The 19,856-nt window shown below is 44.7% G+C and overlaps 1 protein-coding gene across 7 annotated transcripts in view; it reads right to left on the bottom strand.

Annotated features, from left to right (window-relative positions):
* LOC308075810 (rho guanine nucleotide exchange factor 9-like) overlaps window positions 1-19,856 on the bottom strand; it is an 82,154-nt gene that overhangs the window by 40,519 nt on the left and 21,779 nt on the right. The window contains exon 1 of one of the 7 annotated variants that reach the window (XM_080415777.1): window positions 4,020-4,095. The exons of 5 other annotated variants lie outside the window; for them this stretch is intronic. In XM_080415777.1, the coding sequence (XP_080271903.1) occupies window positions 4,020-4,034 (15 nt within the window). In that variant the 5' untranslated portion in view covers window positions 4,035-4,095. Of the gene's footprint in view, window positions 1-3,384; window positions 3,423-4,019; window positions 4,096-19,856 lie in introns of those variants that run through there. One more of the 7 variants, XM_080415778.1, reaches the window with a different exon arrangement.

Below are 19,856 nucleotides of genomic sequence, written 5' to 3'. Positions count from 1 at the left end.
CACATTCAAATCCATATACCCCCACAAAAAAAACAATAACCGTCTTATAATTGTCACTACATTGGGTTCCTATCGACTGCTAACGCGTAACCCGCGGGCCAAAACGATCTAATTTGGACAGAAGATGCTGTTTGTCTCACATAGCGTATGAAGCCAACCCAAAGCAGTGTGACCTCAATGTTTCAACACTGCAGAACACGGGCCAGTTTTCTACACCGCCGTGTAGGTCGGACCTCTACCGGCAATGCTACCCATCCTGTACAGGGAGAACCCACAGAAGACCCTCAGCGGTGGGGTCAGTGTCCGTTCACTAGCACCGCCATGTCACAAAGACCTGCTTAATACACTAATACAAACCCCTCCTACTGTCCAAGCAGCACTCCATTTTCAGCACCATTCATCCCCCCAGTCCCCATCCATCAGAGAGAGAGAGGGAGGGGGTGTGGATAGATAGTGACCCATTCACAGCCAATGTTCCTCCTTGCTCATTGCTCTCCTCTTCTCATCCCCCCATCTCTGTAACGAGGCCGGCACAGCCTTCCCGTCCTTCCTCTCTGATACATTGCATCCCCTCCCCTTTTTTTTTTGCCTTGAATAAATTAAAGGCATTATATAATCAATCTTTCCATTTCCTGCCTTGGCACACACACAGCCTGATACCTAGCTTGATCAAAGGCAACAGAGTCAACACACACACACACACACACACACACACACACACACACACACACACACACACACACACACACACACACACACACACACACACACACACACACACACACACACACACACACACACACACACACACACACACACACTACACACTACAATACACTACACTTAAAAGAGTCAGCCACGACACCTTCTTCATTACCGGTGTGTCGGCTGGCAGTAATGACCCGTGTAATCGTCATGGTTACACTGCAGTTACAACATCAAAGGAGCAGAGGGTGAAAGCACAGTCCCCCGAACCGCAAACCCCTCTATTTGGGTCAATGCAAATGAATGCAGAGGAATCTACCTCCCTCACATGGACATACTGTACATACATAATATAAATGACATACACAGGAAAAAGACTAACCCCTTTATTTCCTTCTTGTACATAAAAAAGTGCTGAAGAGGTAAACAGTCAAAGTCTTGTGTGTTCTCTCTTCTCCCCAGCTAATATCATCTTTGCACCACAGCACATCAGCATTCACTGCACTGGCAGCATCACTGCATTCCAACATCCTCCTGCTCTACCCGTCCACAGCGCTGCACACCACAGCTGCACCAAAAAACACCTAACGGCATCCCTGAGCTAAACAAAATAAATAAACACACACACACACACAAATGCCCCTCGAGTCAGCCTTACCATGTTTGCGCCGTGTGAGTGTGCGTAGAGTGTATGCATGGGAAAGCCCGGCTCACACAATCATGATAATCAAATCCCTTTGGAAGGCATTGCCGTCGCGGCGACAGTCCTCTCAGCCCGAGAAGTGGAGGTGCTGTAATTCCAGAAAGAGGCTCGTCTTTTTCCGACGCACCGAGTGAGTCTCGCGCTCCCGTCCTCCTCTCCCTGTGTCTGCCAACCCCGTGTTATGTAACACACTTATGCCGCGAGTCTGGGAGCCAATCAAAGACGCTCTGCCTCAAACCGGCAAGAAATACACATGCACACACATAGAGACACATGCACATACCATGGCCTCGCTCACACACACACACTCAGACACACGCGGCCGTCTTTCCACACTCTGACACTTCTGAGCTCTATCAGGAGGCACACCTGCCTTGGGGGGATTGTTGCAAAATGTGTTAACAACACAGGGGACGCGTGCATCAAAAAGCACCCACACATGAACCCCACACATACTGTACAAACAAACACACACTGACACATACCAACGCATGCTCAAGGGGCTTAGAGGCCTGTCATCAATGCTGGCCAAATATAAGCAATATGCACACACCACCCCAGTGCAATAAATGCAACATCATGACATCATGTTTACAGTCCTCCAGGGGCTACCCTGCTGGGAGAGGTGTTGTGTGTGCCGTGCCACACTGATGAAAACACATGAACAAGTGCACATGCCAATGCACGATACACCGATTACACTGTGTACGTGGCTGGATGCCACACACTTCATATTGCACCTATAGAACAACAGTTACCACTTATGTACACACACACTCACATACACACACACACACACACACACACACACACACACACACACACACACACACACACACACACACACACACACACACACACACACACACACACACACACACACACACACACACACTCTTTCTTTCAGCACTTAGTCTTGAGTGTGAGAGAGAACACAAATCTTCAAAAGCCAGTCGCCCTGTGAGGTCTATTAATAGGAGCGTAGGGACAGCGCTGGGACAGGCTTTTAGCATATCCCTTTCTGACATCCATGCAACATTCATGACACCTGCCGCCAGTGCTGTATTAGATTATGATGCTGCATAATACAAAGAAATGGAAATGTCTTTTCAACTTGCAGGATTTTTTTTCCCTCCCGTAAAAGGAACGAGGAGTACTGATTCAATTTTAATGTGAGGACTCCCCGAGACAGGTGACGGTTAAATCACAGCAAATAAAGGTGGGGGAGAGTTCTGGTTGTGGACACTATAACATTATATAAAATGGGAGTTTGAGAACCGAGTCATGGAGCTGCATCCAAAATGGGGGAAAACCTTGAATTGGTGGAGGCCCTCCCTCTATTAGGCCCGGCCTGGCCTGCTATTGGTTACCATTCACTGAGCTTAAAGGTGATCCTTAAGAATGTCTCTGATCTCTAAACCATGAGCAGGAGAAACCACTCCAATGCGCCACTTTTCCCTAACAAATAATCACATTCTACTACAGAGAGGCGCCCTAGCTGCTGCATACCGGCGGTACAGCTGGGATATTGTAGAGATGCTGTAGCTTTTCTTTTTTTTCCATCACAGTGAAAACAAGCCCTGACGCAGCAGGATTGTCGGATTTAAAAAACAAGGGTGATCCTATTTTGTAAGATGACGCAATAATACAGTATGTACAAAAAGAAATGCAGATTCTATGGACAAAAATCAAGCCATTGATGCACAATTGACATGATGATACAACATGGAGGAGGAGAGAGGGAGAGCGACGTAGAGAGGGGGGGGGACATCATTATTTAGGGGCTATTATTATAGGGAATGTGAATTCCCCGTCTCTACAGTTATTGTTAAAAAAAACATCACACCTGAATCCGCACAACTATACGACGAGCACCAGACACCAACCACCAGCTGACTGTCACATAACGGGACACAACACAGAACGGGAGGATAAAAGGGGGGAGATAGTATAGAAATACATTATGTTGTACCAACGTCGTTCATTTCAACGTGCAGCGGCAGCCACGATGAAGCGCCGGCGGCGGGGGTCCCTGCGGAGGTCCCTGCTCTCCACGACCACCGCGCGTCCGATTCCACCGCCCGCCTCTCTCCTCTCCGGCGCTGCGGAGCCGGAGCCGCGCACTGTAGCAGCGGCCCGGAGCCACCGGCGGCCGGACCTCCGGGACCATTGGGGGGACCGGGGCCACCGGGACCACCGTGGCCCAGGCGGTAGCAGCGCGGATCCATCAGATCAACGAGTACCGAGGATGAACATCAACACCACGTTCACGAGCACCAGAATCGCGATCACCATGAACACCGCGCACGTCTGGACGTCCAAGGCCACCATGGTGGCGCAGCGGCGCTGTGTGTGTGTGTGTGTTTAAATGCCCGAGAGAGACGCTCTCTCAGCAGCAGCGGCGGCGGCCGGGACTCAGCGCGACAACGGCCCAGATATCATCCACCATTACCGTGAGGTCGACACGACAGAGAGGAAGAACAAAAATAAAAAAAATACAAATAAAAAAATAAAATAAAAAAATGACCCCTCTTCACACTACGCTGCTGTATATCATCATAAAGGGCATGGGGAACAGTCGCATCATCATCATCATCATCATGATCCTCACCATCATCATCATCATCAGTCCCCCCGCAAGTCAGTCAACACCCGTCGGTGCTCGACTCTCTTCCTCCCCCACGCCGACACACACACTCACACACACACACACACTCACTCACACACACACACACACACACACACGCACACACAGGCCAATAGATGCTTCTCAATGCCTCCTCACACAAGCAGCGGAACGGCTGTGAGTTTGGCACAGGCTGGTTCCTCTGCCGCCGAGCCGGAGAGCAGCAGGCTGCGTGAGGCTGAGTGAGAGAGAGAGAGGCGGTCCTGCATGAATACTGATGATCACCGGTGTTGCCAGATATTGCGATAGAAGTAAGCAGCTAGGTCTATGCAGTGCCATCTAGAAGGCTCTGGGTCTGTGGAGAAAAGCCCAAAAGAAGCGAGCAGCAGGCCGCGAACGGGCCTTCCCCACCGGATCGTAGTAACGTAACTTGGCGACGCCCCCTTCTGTGACGCACGCGGCTCTCGCACATGAGCGGACTGCCTTAAATGACTCCCAAAACCCCCGCAAAACCAGATGCCCTCGTTGTGTGCAACATTAAGCTGTACACTTACAATTCAAGTGCCACAGGATTGAATCCCTCTCCTGGCGCAGCTTATTTATCTTATGTAAAATGCTCGCAAATTATTTTATTGGGATTTAATAAGGTTAGGTTTAGGCATAGTTTTTGTCGCCCCCAGCGAGGCGGACCACTCGGCCCACTTGGTGAGAACAGACTACAGCCCCTAATATTAAGTTAGAAAGTAGTTAGGCAAAAAAAACTGTTACAACGTCGGAGGCGCGCCGTCTCTAGTGGACTTGAGCAACGAGAGGCACCGCTGGCCGAACGTTGCGAAGTCCACTAGAGCCGACTTAGCGCCGTTCGAGTTATGTACTGATAGGGACAGAATCGTAAATTATCGGCCCCCAGGCAGTGCCAGTGCCAAGCACTATTTTCCACCACGGAGGACAGCCGGGGAGTGCTATCGATGTGATATTCTTATACAACTAGATTGTGACAAGTCCCGGACAAGACGTGCTGTGATTGGCCAGTAGGCGTATTCACTTTGAGTGGCAGTTGGGGCAAACCCTCACCCGAAAACATGATTTACGATTCTGTGCCTACAACTCGAACAGCGCTGAGTCGGCAAGGCAACTCGCTCGCCTTAGCTCATTCGGCAGGGTCTCTGATGGCTTAAGTTCGCTTGAGATGGAGTGCCTCCGTCGCGGTCAAAAACTATACTTTATCGGCAAAAAAAAGGTCTGCGGTTGTTGGAAAAAGAGCGGTGCTAGCGGGATTCGTTGAGGTTTGGTAGTCTAATGATTAGCGAGGTACACCACCAGACCAGGTATTAGAATAGGGTTTCAGGCTGTATTAGAATGTGACGCCGTGTCCTTGTTTTCTTGTTCTTGCATTCAGCCAATCGCAAGGCAGGCAGGGCGGGGCTTGGTAGAGTCTAGTTACCATTTAATAATACACGTGCTATCCTCATGGAATGAGGCGCATGACTAGGGGCGAAACATTTACGCTTGTTTCACAGAGAGGGGCGTTGACAAGTTACGCTACTACCATCTGGTGGGAAAGGGCCGGACACGACTAGGCCACATGAGTGTCGGATATTTGAAAATAGGCGATCTACAAGCTCACAACTGCTATTTTCTAAAAAAAAATCTTGAAAAAACATTTTACATTTTAACACTAATCTGGTACAGGGGTCACAACATATTTATAGATGGGGGGGGTCCTTGACAAGAGAATGTTTGAAAACCACTGTTTTAAACAACATTTAGGAAGCAAGCCTAAAATAAGAAACAAGCCCAAAAAAATGCAACCAGCGACTACCAATATTTACGTGCAACTTAACAGAAAAACAAGCCCAAAGTCACTTATAATAAGTGGACATGGCAACGCTGCAGATGATCACTCAGAGCTCAGCTGCTGCTATGACTGTGGGCAGCATCAGCCATCATCACAGCTGAGGGGAGGGGCCCAACCTGCCTGCCCCCCCCCCCCCCCCCCCCCCCCCCACCCTGACTGTATCCACCACAGAATCATAACCTCATTCGTCTCTCGCCCCTGTCTAAAAATATCACCGTGCCACAGTGATTTATCATTCACCATTAACAACCACCAGCCACAGTGTTGAAGGAGTCAGGATAATGGAATGTGCTTTTCCTCAGACTGATGATCCTCATCCCCATAAGTCCAATTGGCATAATGTCACACCTTCAACTGCCAAATTCCCTCTGTGGCCACGTATTGATCAGATATCCCCCGATATAATCTCTGATCATCTGCCAAAGTCACACTGCTATATTGTCTTGCCTACAGCGAGCACGCACACATCTTTTAGGGGCTTAAGCCTTAAACCAGGGGACTCAAAAGCAGATTTTGTGAGCAGATCCGGGGGAAAAAACTGTATAAGCAATTTAAAAAATCCTTAGTCTTAATTTCACTGTAGGATGAACTAGTTTCACATATTATCATCAGTTCAAAAACAACCACACAACAACAGGAGTTATTAAAGTCATACTGTGTAACCTTTTCAATCAAACATTTATTTTTGATATATTTCACTGGTATATTTGTCACAATAACCATTCCACATAAATGTGTTTTTTGACAACTTCTCTAAACACTATTAAACACTATTATTTATTAGTGTGGTTGCCCTAACAGGGCAACCAGACTATAGTAATCCTCACACTTTATTAGTGTGGTTGCCCTAACAGGGCAACCAGACTATAGTACTTGATGAACTTATTAATATTCCATATAAACAATATTTCAAACTGCTTCTCCTCCCACAGTTTTTATTCCCCAATGTTGTGCCATATCTCAAAATGACCGTCTTGACCTGGAATCGTGCGCTTGTATTTTGCTAAGAGATTGGTTAAATAGTTTAATTGATATTGATTTATTAGTGCATTAAATTTCCCCATCCGCTTTAATGAAAAAGTGAAAAAACTCAAATTCAAGTATTTTTTTCTCTGAAACCGTAAGAGCTAGAGTTACCAGATTTGGAGGGGAGGTTCATAATTTTGTCCGAAATTATTGAAAAAATTATTAAACTAATCGGCCACATGGTGGCGCTATAACCGCCCCCTTTACGTTTTGGCCTATAACTCTTGAACCGTAGGTCGTAAAATCAAAATTTATTTTCCCCTAGATTCCTTGGGTCATTACGCAACTCCCTATATAGGCCACGCCCATTTGCGTCAGGTTAGATTTTCCGCCATTTTGAATTTTCTTCAAAACACACTTTTTGCACCTTTTCCTAATTTTTTTTCCCAAATCTCACAAAAATCGGTACACGTGATCTATGGACTCATGCGATAAACCTATCCAAACGGCATTTTGATAGTCCTTACCGTTCGTCCGTAATTGGCTTCCAAAGTTAGTGGGAGGAGCCCGTTTTACCAGAAATGCCAAAAATCACGAACGAAACGTCCAATCGATCCCAAATTTGAATCACATGTCGAGGGTGGTTTACTTAACAAATCCCCAAAAGCATTTCCACTTTGACCCATAGGGGGCACCACAACTGCGCAAAACGTAACCCTTTGATGCAAAAACATGGTTTTTGGGGGGATCACTCCTCTCAAATTGAAAAGCAGGTGATCTCAGGAGTGACATGAGGATGTCATTGGCCCGCTACATTTGTGGGAGGGGCTTATTTATTTTAGTGGGAGGGGCCTATTTCTTCAAATCAAAACGCCATGTATCACGAACACAGGATCCAATCAGCACCAAATTCGAATGGCACGTCACGCAGCCTCCGACGGTATTCCTCCAAGCATATTCCTCAAGTCCGGGCGGCGGCAACCTGCGACCGGCGTCGGCGCAACCACACTTTGCAATTTCCCATAATTGCGACGCGTCTAGTTAGTGTGGTTGCCCTAACAGGGCAACCAGACTATAGTACTTGATGAACTTTATCCTTCCGGATAAACAATATTTCACACTGCTTCTCCTCCCACAGTTTTTATCCCCCAATGTTGTGCCATATCTCAAAATGACCGTCTTGACCTGGAATCGTGCGCTTGTATTTTGCTAAGAGATTGGTTAAATAGTTTAATTGATATTGATTTATTAGTGCATTAAATTTCCCCATCCGCTTTAATGTAAAAGTGAAAAAACTCAAATTCAAGTATTTTTTTCTCAGAAACCGTAAGAGCTAGAGTTACCACATTTGGAGGGGAGGTTCATAATTTAGTCCAAAATTATTTTAAAAAAAATCACACCAATCGGCCTCATGGTGGCGCTATAACAGCCCCCTTTACGTTTTTGCCTATAACTCTTTAACCGTAGGTCGTAAAATCAAAAAATCTTTTCCCCTGGATTCCTTGGGTCATGACGCAACTCCCCATATAGGCCACGCCCATTTGCGTCTGGATAGATTTTCCGCCATTTTGAATTTTCTTCAAAACACACTTTTTGCTCCTTTTCCTACAAATTTTGTCCAAATCTCACACAAATCGGTACAGGTCATCTATGGACCCATGCGATAAATATATCCAAACGGCATTTTGATAGTCCTTACCGTTCGTCCGTAATTGGCTTTCAAAGTTAGTGGGAGGAGCCCGTTTTACCAAAAATGCCAAAAATCACAAACGAAACGTCCAATCGATCCCAAATTTGAATCACATGTCGAGGGTGGTTTACTCAACGAATCTCCAAAAGCATTTCCACTTTGACCCATAGGGGGCGCCACAACTGTGCAAAACGTAACCGTTTGATGCAAAAACATGATTTTTGGGGGGATCACTCAAATTGAAAAGCAGGTGATCTCAGGAGTGACGTGACGATGTCATTGGCCCGCTACATTTGTGGGAGGGGCTTATTTATTTTAGTGGGAGGGGCCTATTTCTTCAAATCAAAACGCCATGTATCACGAACACAGGATCCAATCAGCACCAAATTCGAATGGCACGTCACGCGGCCTCCGATGGTATTCCTCCAAGCATATTCCTCAAGTCCGGGCGGCGACAACCTGCGACCGGCGTCGGCGCAACCACACTTTGCAATTGCCCTGAATTGCGACCCGTCTAGTTAGTGTGGTTGCCCTAACAGGGCAACCAGACTATAGTACTTGATGAACTTTATTATTCCGGATAAACAATACTTTGCCGCGCATCTCCTCCCACAGTTTTTTTTTCCCAATTTAGTGCCATATGTCAAAATGACCGGCTTCACCGGGAATCGTGTGCTTGTATTTTGCTAAGAGATTGGTTGCATAGTTTTATTGATATTGATTTATTAGTGCATTAAATTTCCCCATCCACTTTAATGGAAAAGTGAAAAATCTCAAATTCAAGTTTTTTTTTCTCAGAAACCGTAAAAGCTAGAGTTACCAGATTTGGAGGGGAGGTTCATGATTTAGTCCGAAATTATTAAAAAAAGAATTACACCAGTCGGCCTCATGGTGGCGCTATAACAGCCCCCTTTACGTTTTTGCCTATAACTCTTTAACCGTAGGTCGTAAAATCAAAAAATCTTTTCCCCTGGATTCCTTGGGTCATGACGCAACTCCCCATATAGGCCACGCCCATTTGCGTCTGGATAGATTTTCCGCCATTTTGAATTTTCTTCAAAACACACTTTTTGCTCCTTTTCCTACAAATTTTGTCCAAATCTCACACAAATCGGAACAGGTCATCTATGGACCCATGCGATAAATATATCCAAACGGCATTTTGATAGTCCTTACCGTTCGTCCGTAATTGGCTTTCAAAGTTAGTGGGAGGAGCCCGTTTTACCAAAAATGCCAAAAATCACAAACGAAACGTCCAATCGATCCCAAATTTGAATCACATGTCGAGGGTGGTTTACTCAACGAATCTCCAAAAGCATTTCCACTTTGACCCATAGGGGGCGCCACAACTGTGCAAAACGTAACCGTTTGATGCAAAAACATGATTTTTGGGGGGATCACTCAAATTGAAAAGCAGGTGATCTCAGGAGTGACATGACGATGTCATTGGCCCGCTACATTTGTGGGAGGGGCTTATTTATTTTAGTGGGAGGGGCCTATTTCTTCAAATCAAAACGTCATGTATCACGAACACAGGATCCAATCAGCACCAAATTCGAATGGTACGTCACGCGACCTCCGACGGTATTCCTCCAAGCATATTCCTCAAGTCCGGGCGGCGGCAACCCGCGACCGGCGACGGCGCAACCACACTTTGCAATTTCCCATAATTGCGACGCGTCTAGTTATTAATATTATAGATAAACAATAGTTTAGATCGTCTCTCCTCCCACAGTTTATTTTTCCCAATTTAGTGCCATATGTCAAAATGACCGGCCTCACCGGGAATCGTGTGCTTGTATAAGGCTAAGAGATTGGTTGCATAGTTTTATTGATATTGATTTATTAGTGCATTAAATGTCCCCATCCACTTTAATGGAAAAGTGCAAAAACTCAAATTCAAGTATTTTTTTCTCAGAAACCGTAAGAGCTAGAGTTACCAGATTTGGAGGGGAGGTTCCTAATTTAGTCCGAAATTATTGATATAATAATTACACTAATCGGCCACATGGTGGCGCTATAACAGCCCCCTTTACGTTTTGGCCTATAACTCTTGAACCGTAGGTCGTAAAATCAAAATTTCTTTTTCCCTAGATTCCTTGGGTCATGACGCATCTCCCCATATAGGCCACGCCCATTTGCGTCAGGATAGATTTTCCGCCATTTTGAATTTTCTTCAAAACACACTTTTAGCTCCTCCTCCCATATATTTTGTCCAAATTTAACAAAAATCGGTACACATGATCTCTGGGCCCATGCGATAAACATATCCAAACGGCATTTTGATAGTCCTTACCGTTCGTCCGTAAATGGCTTCCAAAGTTAGTGGGAGGGGCCCGTTTTACCAAAAATGCTACAAATCACGAACGAAACGTCCGGTCAATCCCAAATTTGAATCACATGTCGAGGGTGGTTTACTCAACGAATCCCCAAAATAATTTCCACTTTGACCCATAGAGGGCGCCACAAATGCCCAAAACGTAACCGTTTTATGCAAAAACATGATTTTTGGGGGATCAATCCTCTCAAAATGAAAAGCAAGTGATCTCAGGAGTGACGTGACAATGTAATTGCCGCAGCCTCCGACGGTATTCCTCCCAGCGTATTACTCGGGTCCCGGCGGCACCGACCCGCGAATCGCGTCGGCGCAACCACACTTTGCAATTGCCCTGAATTGCGACGCGTCTAGTTTGTGAGTGTTATCCTTTTAGACTGACTGTACCTCATGGTGTTTACATTTCTGACTAATAAAGTATTCAATCAATCAATCAATCTGCCCCCGACACTGGTGCCAAAATGACGCAGGCAATGGAAATGTACTGGAAATGTACTATTTATTTTTGTATTTCAACAATAAATACAGTTTCTGACAACTTGTTCTTGCATTCCAAATGATCCTTTCCATCCCAAAATAGCGGTAGTAGGACCCTGCAGCATTCCTTTTTGAGCGGGACTTCCGTATAGACAAATGCTGCGATGACAACGGAGCTACGAGAGGTGTTGCCAAAAAGACTTCTGAAATGAATGATTACACGGTATGACTTTAAGGTTTATCGTCGCGAGCGACGGTCCAAAACGCACCCAGGTTTTTATCTGTGCATTGGCATTGGCAAGCGTACGTTCTTAATTTTGGCCTGCATGTTCGCTGCGATACTCCAGACCGGCTTCCTGTACTGCACCTGAGTCCGTCCGCGCCTGTAGCCAGTGAGCGCCCGGGTGCCGGCGCGGTGCTCACATTGTGGGCACATCCATGAGGGCCGCACAAGATGGTCATGTATGGGGGGGAGCTTGGTAGCAGAGCCAATTAATGCACGGCCCATATGCTCCTTGTGAGACATGAGGACATGAGTTCGAATCCAACGGTCGTCATTTCTCACGTCTCTCCTCTCTCTGCCCTGCAGAGGTGGTAGAAGTACTCACATTTTTTACTTAAGTAAAAGTATCAATACTACAGTGTATAAATATACTCTGTTACAAGTCCTGGATTCAAAGTTTACTTCAGTAAAAGTACCAAAGTATTGGCAACAAAATATATAGTTCGGCTAATTTCAAATAGCTGAAGTTTATATAGGGCTGAGGTGGTTAATGTACGTTTAATATTCATGATCAAAATCTACAAAGTAACTAGTAACTAAAGCTGTCAAATAATTGTAGTGGAGTAAAAGTACAATATTTGCCTCTGAGATGTAATGGAGTAGAGGTAAAAGTATTGAACATTGGAAATACTCAAGTAAAGTACAAATACATCAAAACTGTACTTGAGTACAGTACTTGAGTACATTAGTACTTAGTTACTTTCCACCTCTGCCTGTAGGTTTCCTGTCTCTCTACACTCTCCTGTCTAAATAAAGCTTAAAATGCAACAAGAAAAAAAGACATACCAAAAATAGATGGTTAATTCATGCAAGGAAATCTCACTGATGCCTACACACAAAAACACGTGTGTGCTCACACACACGCGTGCCAGCGCACACTCACATAAAGATGATAATTTATGTAAAGAGATCTCAATCTCACTGACCCCCAACAGACACACACACGCACGCGCGCACGCGCGCACGCACGCACGCACGCACGCACACACGCACACACACACAGTTGGCACATACATGAGGGGCGCCCAAGATGTTCATGAATGAATTCATGCAAGAAAATCTCACTGACACCCTCCCAGCACACACACACACACACACACACACACACACACACACACACACACACACACACACACACACACACACACACACACACACACACACACACACACACACACACACACACACACACACACACACACACACACACACACACACACGTGTTCACACACAGCCCACACACACACTACCAGCTCCACCGTTTCACATTCAGTGGAGATGGAGAGCACTGGGATGGATCAAACAATCTAAGTTTTAAAAAATAAAACTGAAGCAGTAGTCCGTATCAGTATTTTTAACGCCATCAATAATTTACGCATACATGCTGATAAAAGCGAGGGCTCCAGAAGGCTTTCAGTGAGGCGCAGAGAGCTGGACGGGGCGTCATATTGTCGCTATCGGGTGGAAACCTTGTACGTCCAAAACCGTTGTTTTTAAAGATATGGAAAAAAAGAGCCTGTGTTCCAATTGATCCAATGTAGTTTTATTTAGTCACAAAGCACAAAATATTTATAAAACCTACACACACAGACTCAGCCCTTCCTTTCAACATCTTTCAAAAATAGCGATCTACAAGCTCACAACAGAAGATCGGCTATTTCTGCACGATAAAGTAGGGTATTCATTTACGGGGGAAAAAAAATATGACGTATGGAGATACAAGGTTTCTGACTGACAGCGACGATATGCCAACTGGCCTCAAACAGGCTTTTTTCTCCTCTTTGTGTGTGTGTGTGTGCGTGTGCGTGTGCGTGTGCGTGTGTGTGTGTGTGTGTGTGTGTGTGTGTGTGTGTGTGTGTGTGTGCGTGTGCGTGTGCACAGACTGCAGTGAGCAGATTACATAAGTCCATCTTATCTCTGTGGGCCTCCTCTCCAACCTCCCTGACATTTAGACAACAAAGGTCACATCTGAAAGTGCAAATTGACAGAGACACCAATATTAATGCGTTCATACATAGAAACAGCACAGAGACTTTGTCAAAATGTCTTCCTGTCATCCCACCACGCCGAATCCGTGTCGCGGTAAATAAGTACGAAACTTCGAATGATCGTGCGGGTACGTGAGGAGCACACAGGAGGAGGCCGAGCATAGTGTTCAATATCGTCTCAGTCGAGCAGAGACCTTGTATCTCCATATTTCACCTTTCTATGTCCCCTCCCGCCCCCATAAATTACTGCCCTATTTTAAACAACGCTGTCCTATGACAGTGTCAAGCAAAAGTAGCACAAATTGCTATTTTTGAAAGATTTTCCTGAAAAGTAACAGTTCCTGACTTACAAGATTTCTGCCCGACAGCGTCTAAATGTATATTGTACAAGTAGAGAGTGAAGTTTCGGCTCCTCAAGAATTGCAGCAACATGACAAATAGCCCAAAAAACAGCAGTGAAATTAAATAGAATACAATACCAATGACTGTGTAGGGTGCCTTTGTTTAGATGTGTGTGCATGTATAATTTATATATGTACAATACATGTACACTTAAATATAAAGATATAAATAATGTGTAGTGCGTCTGTGCGTGTGAAATGTGCTGTGTGTGTGTGTGTGTGTGTGTGCGTGCGTTCGTGCGTGTGTGTGTGCGTGTGCGCGTGCGTGCATGTTGGTCCTGCTCAGCTTACTCTGGTGTCGCACGTGTAAGTCGCTCTGAATAAGAGTGTCTGCTAATTGTAATTTAGTGTAGGGCCAAGTATAGACCCCCTGGGGGACCTCGTTCAATGAAGTGCAGTACTGTATATGGTTTAAGAGGCCTTTAATGTTCTCTGATGTGCCTTATCTTATATAGTATACACTGCTACCAAGCTCTTGGGGAAAAGATTAATGAGAGAGAGTAGGTTGAGTGAATGTGCCTGCAGGTCCACAGCAGTTGGGTGCGCCCCCCAGAGGGACTGTACTGTACTGTACTGTACTGTACTGTACTGTACTACTGTTGTACAATTCTGAAGTGCTTTTACTTTTCTAGAGTAGTTCCCTTTACTTTATGCTTCTACTCCATCGCCAGGACTCCCCCCCCCCCTTCACGGCAATGGTGGCGCACTGGTCTCAGATCTATGCCTCAGGGCAGCATCTACCCAGAATACCCAGCGGAATACTGGCAGGAAGCACTGATGTGCTGCAATAATGGTGACATCACCACTCATTAACCCATCAAGACCGGGAACGCATCTGTGTCATTTTAAGATCTCTTTGGCTATTCAAAAATAGCAGATATACAAGCTCATAGTACGGCACCGAGTTCACGTTCCTTTTTAAATCATGAACATTTGTGCAAATCTTTGAATATATATTCAAAGATAGATATATATAAACTAACATTTATAACTTGAATCTTTGCTTCTGGGGGTCCCTGGAACCAAATATTTTGAGATATCCTTTATTTTTTATATTTTATATAATTAAAAAAAAAACTGTTAGGATTTAGCAAAACATTTTTAGAATCGGCCTCAGGTCTTAATGGGTTAAGGCTGAAGATGATGTGAGGAAATGTGTTTAGCACTCTGTTGTGATGATGGGAGATATGGCTTCTTCTCCCTCTGCTTGTTGGTTTAACGGAGAAGTAAGAGCCATTCATTCATTCATTTGATTACTACAAAAGCCCCCCCCCCAAAAAAGTTAAATAATTAAATACATTGGATGAAATCTACTCTTAAACGTATACATGTGTTTCAAATGACGAGGGGCCTCCATTCCAAGCACATGGACATAAGGCTTTTCCATGTTCCATAATCTGACCTTATATTAGCTCTTGTTGCTATGCAACCTTTAGTCTCCAGCTAGCTGTATGGGTGGTGGTTCGGCGAAAATAGTCGATCTACAAGCTCACAACGCGGCGCAACGGGACACGCTGTGAGCTTGTAAACCGGCTTTTTTCAGCAAATAGATTTAGTGAAGAGGGAAAAAAGGAGGGGGCGAAGTAACCAGTAGTCCTGGGGAACCCCGGTTAACAAAGTATATATCGTTTAAGTCTGGCTTTAAGTATATTTGTGGCGGGTGGCCGGCTGATGGCAAGGGAGAGTCCACCAAACCCATTTCCCCTCTGTTCAGTTCAAAATTCTTTTGTTCCCCTCCTATCCCTATGGCAACCACGTTGACTTCCTGTTTCCTCTCAGGGCCCTCCGCCATGAAAAGCATCTAAAAATAAAACGCCCGGCTTTTCCTGAAACGCAAGCTCTGTCACCATTGTTCAAGCATCAGCTGTTGCTTCGTTCAGCCGGGGCCTGGCTGCCGGTGCAAAGACTAGTCAGTGGGTCAGAGCATGGGGAATGTCCAGAGAGTGAGAGAGAGAGAGAGAGAGAGAGAGAGAGAGAGAGTAGTAGATGAAGATTAGATGTGGGAGGCCACACCAGGGTAGATGATGACAATCTAGGTCTTCCAGGCTTGTGAGGAGAGGAACTAGAACCTCAACATCAGCAGACGCATTCATTATAGTTTCATTACCTCCTGCCTTTTTAGATTTCCCAGTCAGGAAAATGACTTTCTGGATGAGTATTCTGGAGGGGAAGGCGAGCATCGTAGATGAAAACACAGAGAAGGGTGTGGGGGTGGAGTTTGTTGCTGCGGGAACATGACGAACAGCCACTGGGAGCAGTGAAGATGAATTCTCTTTCATGATGAACCAGTTGTCCAACTTGTGCGCTGCTTCCCCAGACAGCGGAGGAAGATAACCGTGCCCTGAGACTATGTTCCTTCATCACAGGCAGCCTTCCTGCTGTGCTGTCTGCCCAGTGGACCAGTATAACAGCCGTATAAATGAAAGAGAACGCTGAAGAGGACACTACATCTATGTCTAAACATAGCTTGAAATTAGGGGAAAGGATATCAACGTGTATCATCATCATCGTCATTATCCCTTAATCACGTTGCATAATCCGAACCAGAAGCGGAGAATCCGGCAGTTCTGAAAACAGCCTGTTGGCCGTGCTCATCTTGTAGGAGTGAAGGAACACACGACATGGAGATAACCACCTGTTCTTTATCCCTCTTTCAGTCTTAATCTCAATCTCTTGATTGGAAGATAGGACTCACACACCTAATTGTCTCCACCAGGCCAAAGACTGTCCTAGACTATGTTTTGCACCCTGTGTGTGTGTGTGTGTGTGTGTGTGTGTGTGTGTGTGTGTGTGTGTGTGTGTGTGTGTGTGTGTGTGTGTGTGTGTGTGTGTGTGTGTCCGTCCGTCTGTTGGCGGGACCAGTGTTCAATGTAAAACTCAAGTCACTTCCTGACTTGCCTACGTAATTGAGCCTGGAAGACTAGGCAGTCTTCCAACAAAACTTCCAACAGAAGACACGTTAACTGAGCTGAATTACAGCTGGGTTTAATCAATCATTCAATCAATCAATCAATCAATCAATCAATCAATCAATCAATCAATCTATCTATTTAATAATAATAATTATTATTATTATTATTTTAAACTGTGCATCGTATGCAGAGCAGATGTTCACCTCCAATAGTCAATGTTTTCTAATTATACTCTCTCTGTCAAGTCTCTACTTGGTACATCGATTCAATTTCTCCTCTCATCCATGAAGTTGATGCTTCTCCTCAGCCGACGGCTGCGAGACATAAGATTCTCCTGCTATTCGTTCAAACAGCCTTCATCAACAATTGAAATCTCCATTAAAGTCACATCCATGAAGCTGGGTTCAAGGTGGGCTCTCTAAGCTCCCGTGACATTCCTGTGAAGTTCTTCCAAAGTGTAACTGTACACCCAGAGGTTTCGCAAAAAAAGGACATCGTAATGAGCTCCCAAAAGACATCTAAACTCAGCAGTAAAAAAAAGAAAAAAACACCAGAAAAAAATAAATGCTTGAAAGTAGGCCTACAGTCTACCCTTGCTCCAACAAAACCCACAAGCGTGGTCAATTGGGAGCTCAGGTGTGTGGTTTGGTGTGAAACAAAGTCACCTCTGCCAGGGATGGCTGGCTGCTATAGGACAAGTAATACCGGATTTATACTCAGTTGCGCGGCGGTGTCGCACACCGAAAATAGCCGATCTACAACACACAATGCGTCGCGCTGCGGCGCATTGTGAGCTTGTAGATCGGTTATTTTGGAAGTATAAATCACCCTTAAGAAAGTTCATCACTGTGCTTCCATTGTGCTGATCTGCCGAGTCTACCGAGCACGTTCATTGGTGTCATTATTCATCTGAGCACCGCTGGCCACACCGCACATACCCCCCTGGTATAATGAAATACACTGTTAGGTTTACTGTAGGTTTACCATAATAAATGCCCCTTTAGAGCAGATTTACATTTTCGAGACGAGACAGCGTGCCAAGAGAGACAGGATAAAGAGCTTTCTGGAGGGAATCAAGCCCAGGACATTGTGCTAAGCACCTGGATTTCAACCAGGTTCTCCCATACTGGAAACCAAGCATCAACCACTCATCCAAAGGGGAATCCCTCCTTGGCCAAGGTTGATATTAGGCTTCTGGTCTTCAAGCAGGGCTGCTCTGATACATGTGCTAAAGTTTCAACCCTACATACTTTGTTGGTCGGTCTCCCCCAGGGGGTCTCTACTTGGCCCTCTCCTTTTTTCCCTAAACACCAAGCTTGCAGGGCTTGTAGATCGACAATTTTCACCAAACGTTAATTAATTCAACGTAATTAATATCAGCCCCACCTTTAGCTGCTGTAACATTAAAGTGATGAACACATAAATGCATTCATTACAATTTACCAATAATAAGATTTTGAAATGGTCCATTTTGCATAATGTGTACTTTTAGGTTTGGTACTGTAATATGCCAGTACCAATACCAATGCCAATACGTTTGTAATTTTACTCAAGACAAATTTTGAATACAGGATTTTTACTTAACAGAGTATTTTCTACATTGAGGTATTTCTATTTTTACTTACAGTAAGTAAATAATCAGAGTCATTCTTTCACCACGGTTGACAGCGGGATGGTCCTTTAACTGGCTGGTTTCCATGTACAGTAGCCTACTGTTACATAACCGTTTACATTATTTGTTAGATTTCCCATTGTTCTCAGGGCGGAGGATATAGCAGTGGTTGGTGGTGAGCTGAGGACAGAATCCCATTTCTAAGCCCAGTCTGAACACACGTTAAAACGAGGGAGGATTATGAAATGCTTCACCTATCCTCCTCACAGAGAAAGCTGCTTTACATTCTAACCACTCGCTCACTGCCAAGAGTTCAAAAGCATCACACCGAACTGGAGTGCACCGCTGACAGACAGCGTTTTGGGTTGAAGAGTTGGTTTGAGGTAACGTCAGGGGTGCACAAACTTCTCCAGCAGTGACCCAGAAATATTGATCCACGCTCGTTGCAAAACCCAACGCAATGCAGTATTTAGTGATACTTAACTGATAATTAACCACTTAGGCCCTATTCGCATGGCAAAAAATTACCAATCCACGAGCTCACAACATGTCGCACTGCAACGCGTTGTGAGCTATTTTCAATATATTTGACAATTATTGAACATTTTCACCTGACATGCCCAAAATAGGTTTGATGGTTGATGACAGCCATGCTTGTAATAATATTTATTTTAATAAACTACAGAAAGTGATAAAGCATTTGTTCACCCAAAAAGGAAAACAGCAAATACACTTACAAAATCATATTAGAAAGGTGTCAATGGAGTATGTTTAAAAGTTGATTAAAAGTACTTCTTCATTACTTGTCTCATGCAATTGCATCGCCATTATACTGTTGCTGCATGTACAAAATTCTGCGTCTCAAGTCCTGACCCACGGTATGTACCCCACTGATTTAACCACTTAAAGGTGGTGTGGTAGTTTTTGTTTAAATAAGTGTTAAATAGCTCTATATTCTGTTCATTAACAGGGGTCTCCCCATCTCCCCAGCTCTTTAGCAAACAGAGAATACATTTTCAGATTTTCAGGTCGGGAGGGATACCAGTTTCTTCCAATCAGGAGAGAGAACTCCTAGATACCGATTAAGTGATGAAACAACTAAATGAGCAGTCAAATTTGGAACTGGAATACTATAAAATGGAAGCTGATAAATGGGTTCTCTCCTGATTAGATTAAATTGGTTACCTGAAAATGTACAGGTATGTTCTATTTACTAAAAAGCTGGGGAGACAGGGAGACCCCTATTACTATATAGCAATGGTTACCATCAGAATATAGAGCTATAACTTTTTAACATTTT

The sequence above is a fragment of the Gymnoscopelus braueri genome (genome assembly GCF_963280865.1).
Source record: "Gymnoscopelus braueri genome assembly, chromosome: 20".
Taxonomy (NCBI): Eukaryota; Metazoa; Chordata; class Actinopteri; order Myctophiformes; family Myctophidae; genus Gymnoscopelus; species Gymnoscopelus braueri.
Note: the sequence above shows the minus strand (reverse complement) of the source record. Positions and strands in the feature narration are given on the sequence as shown.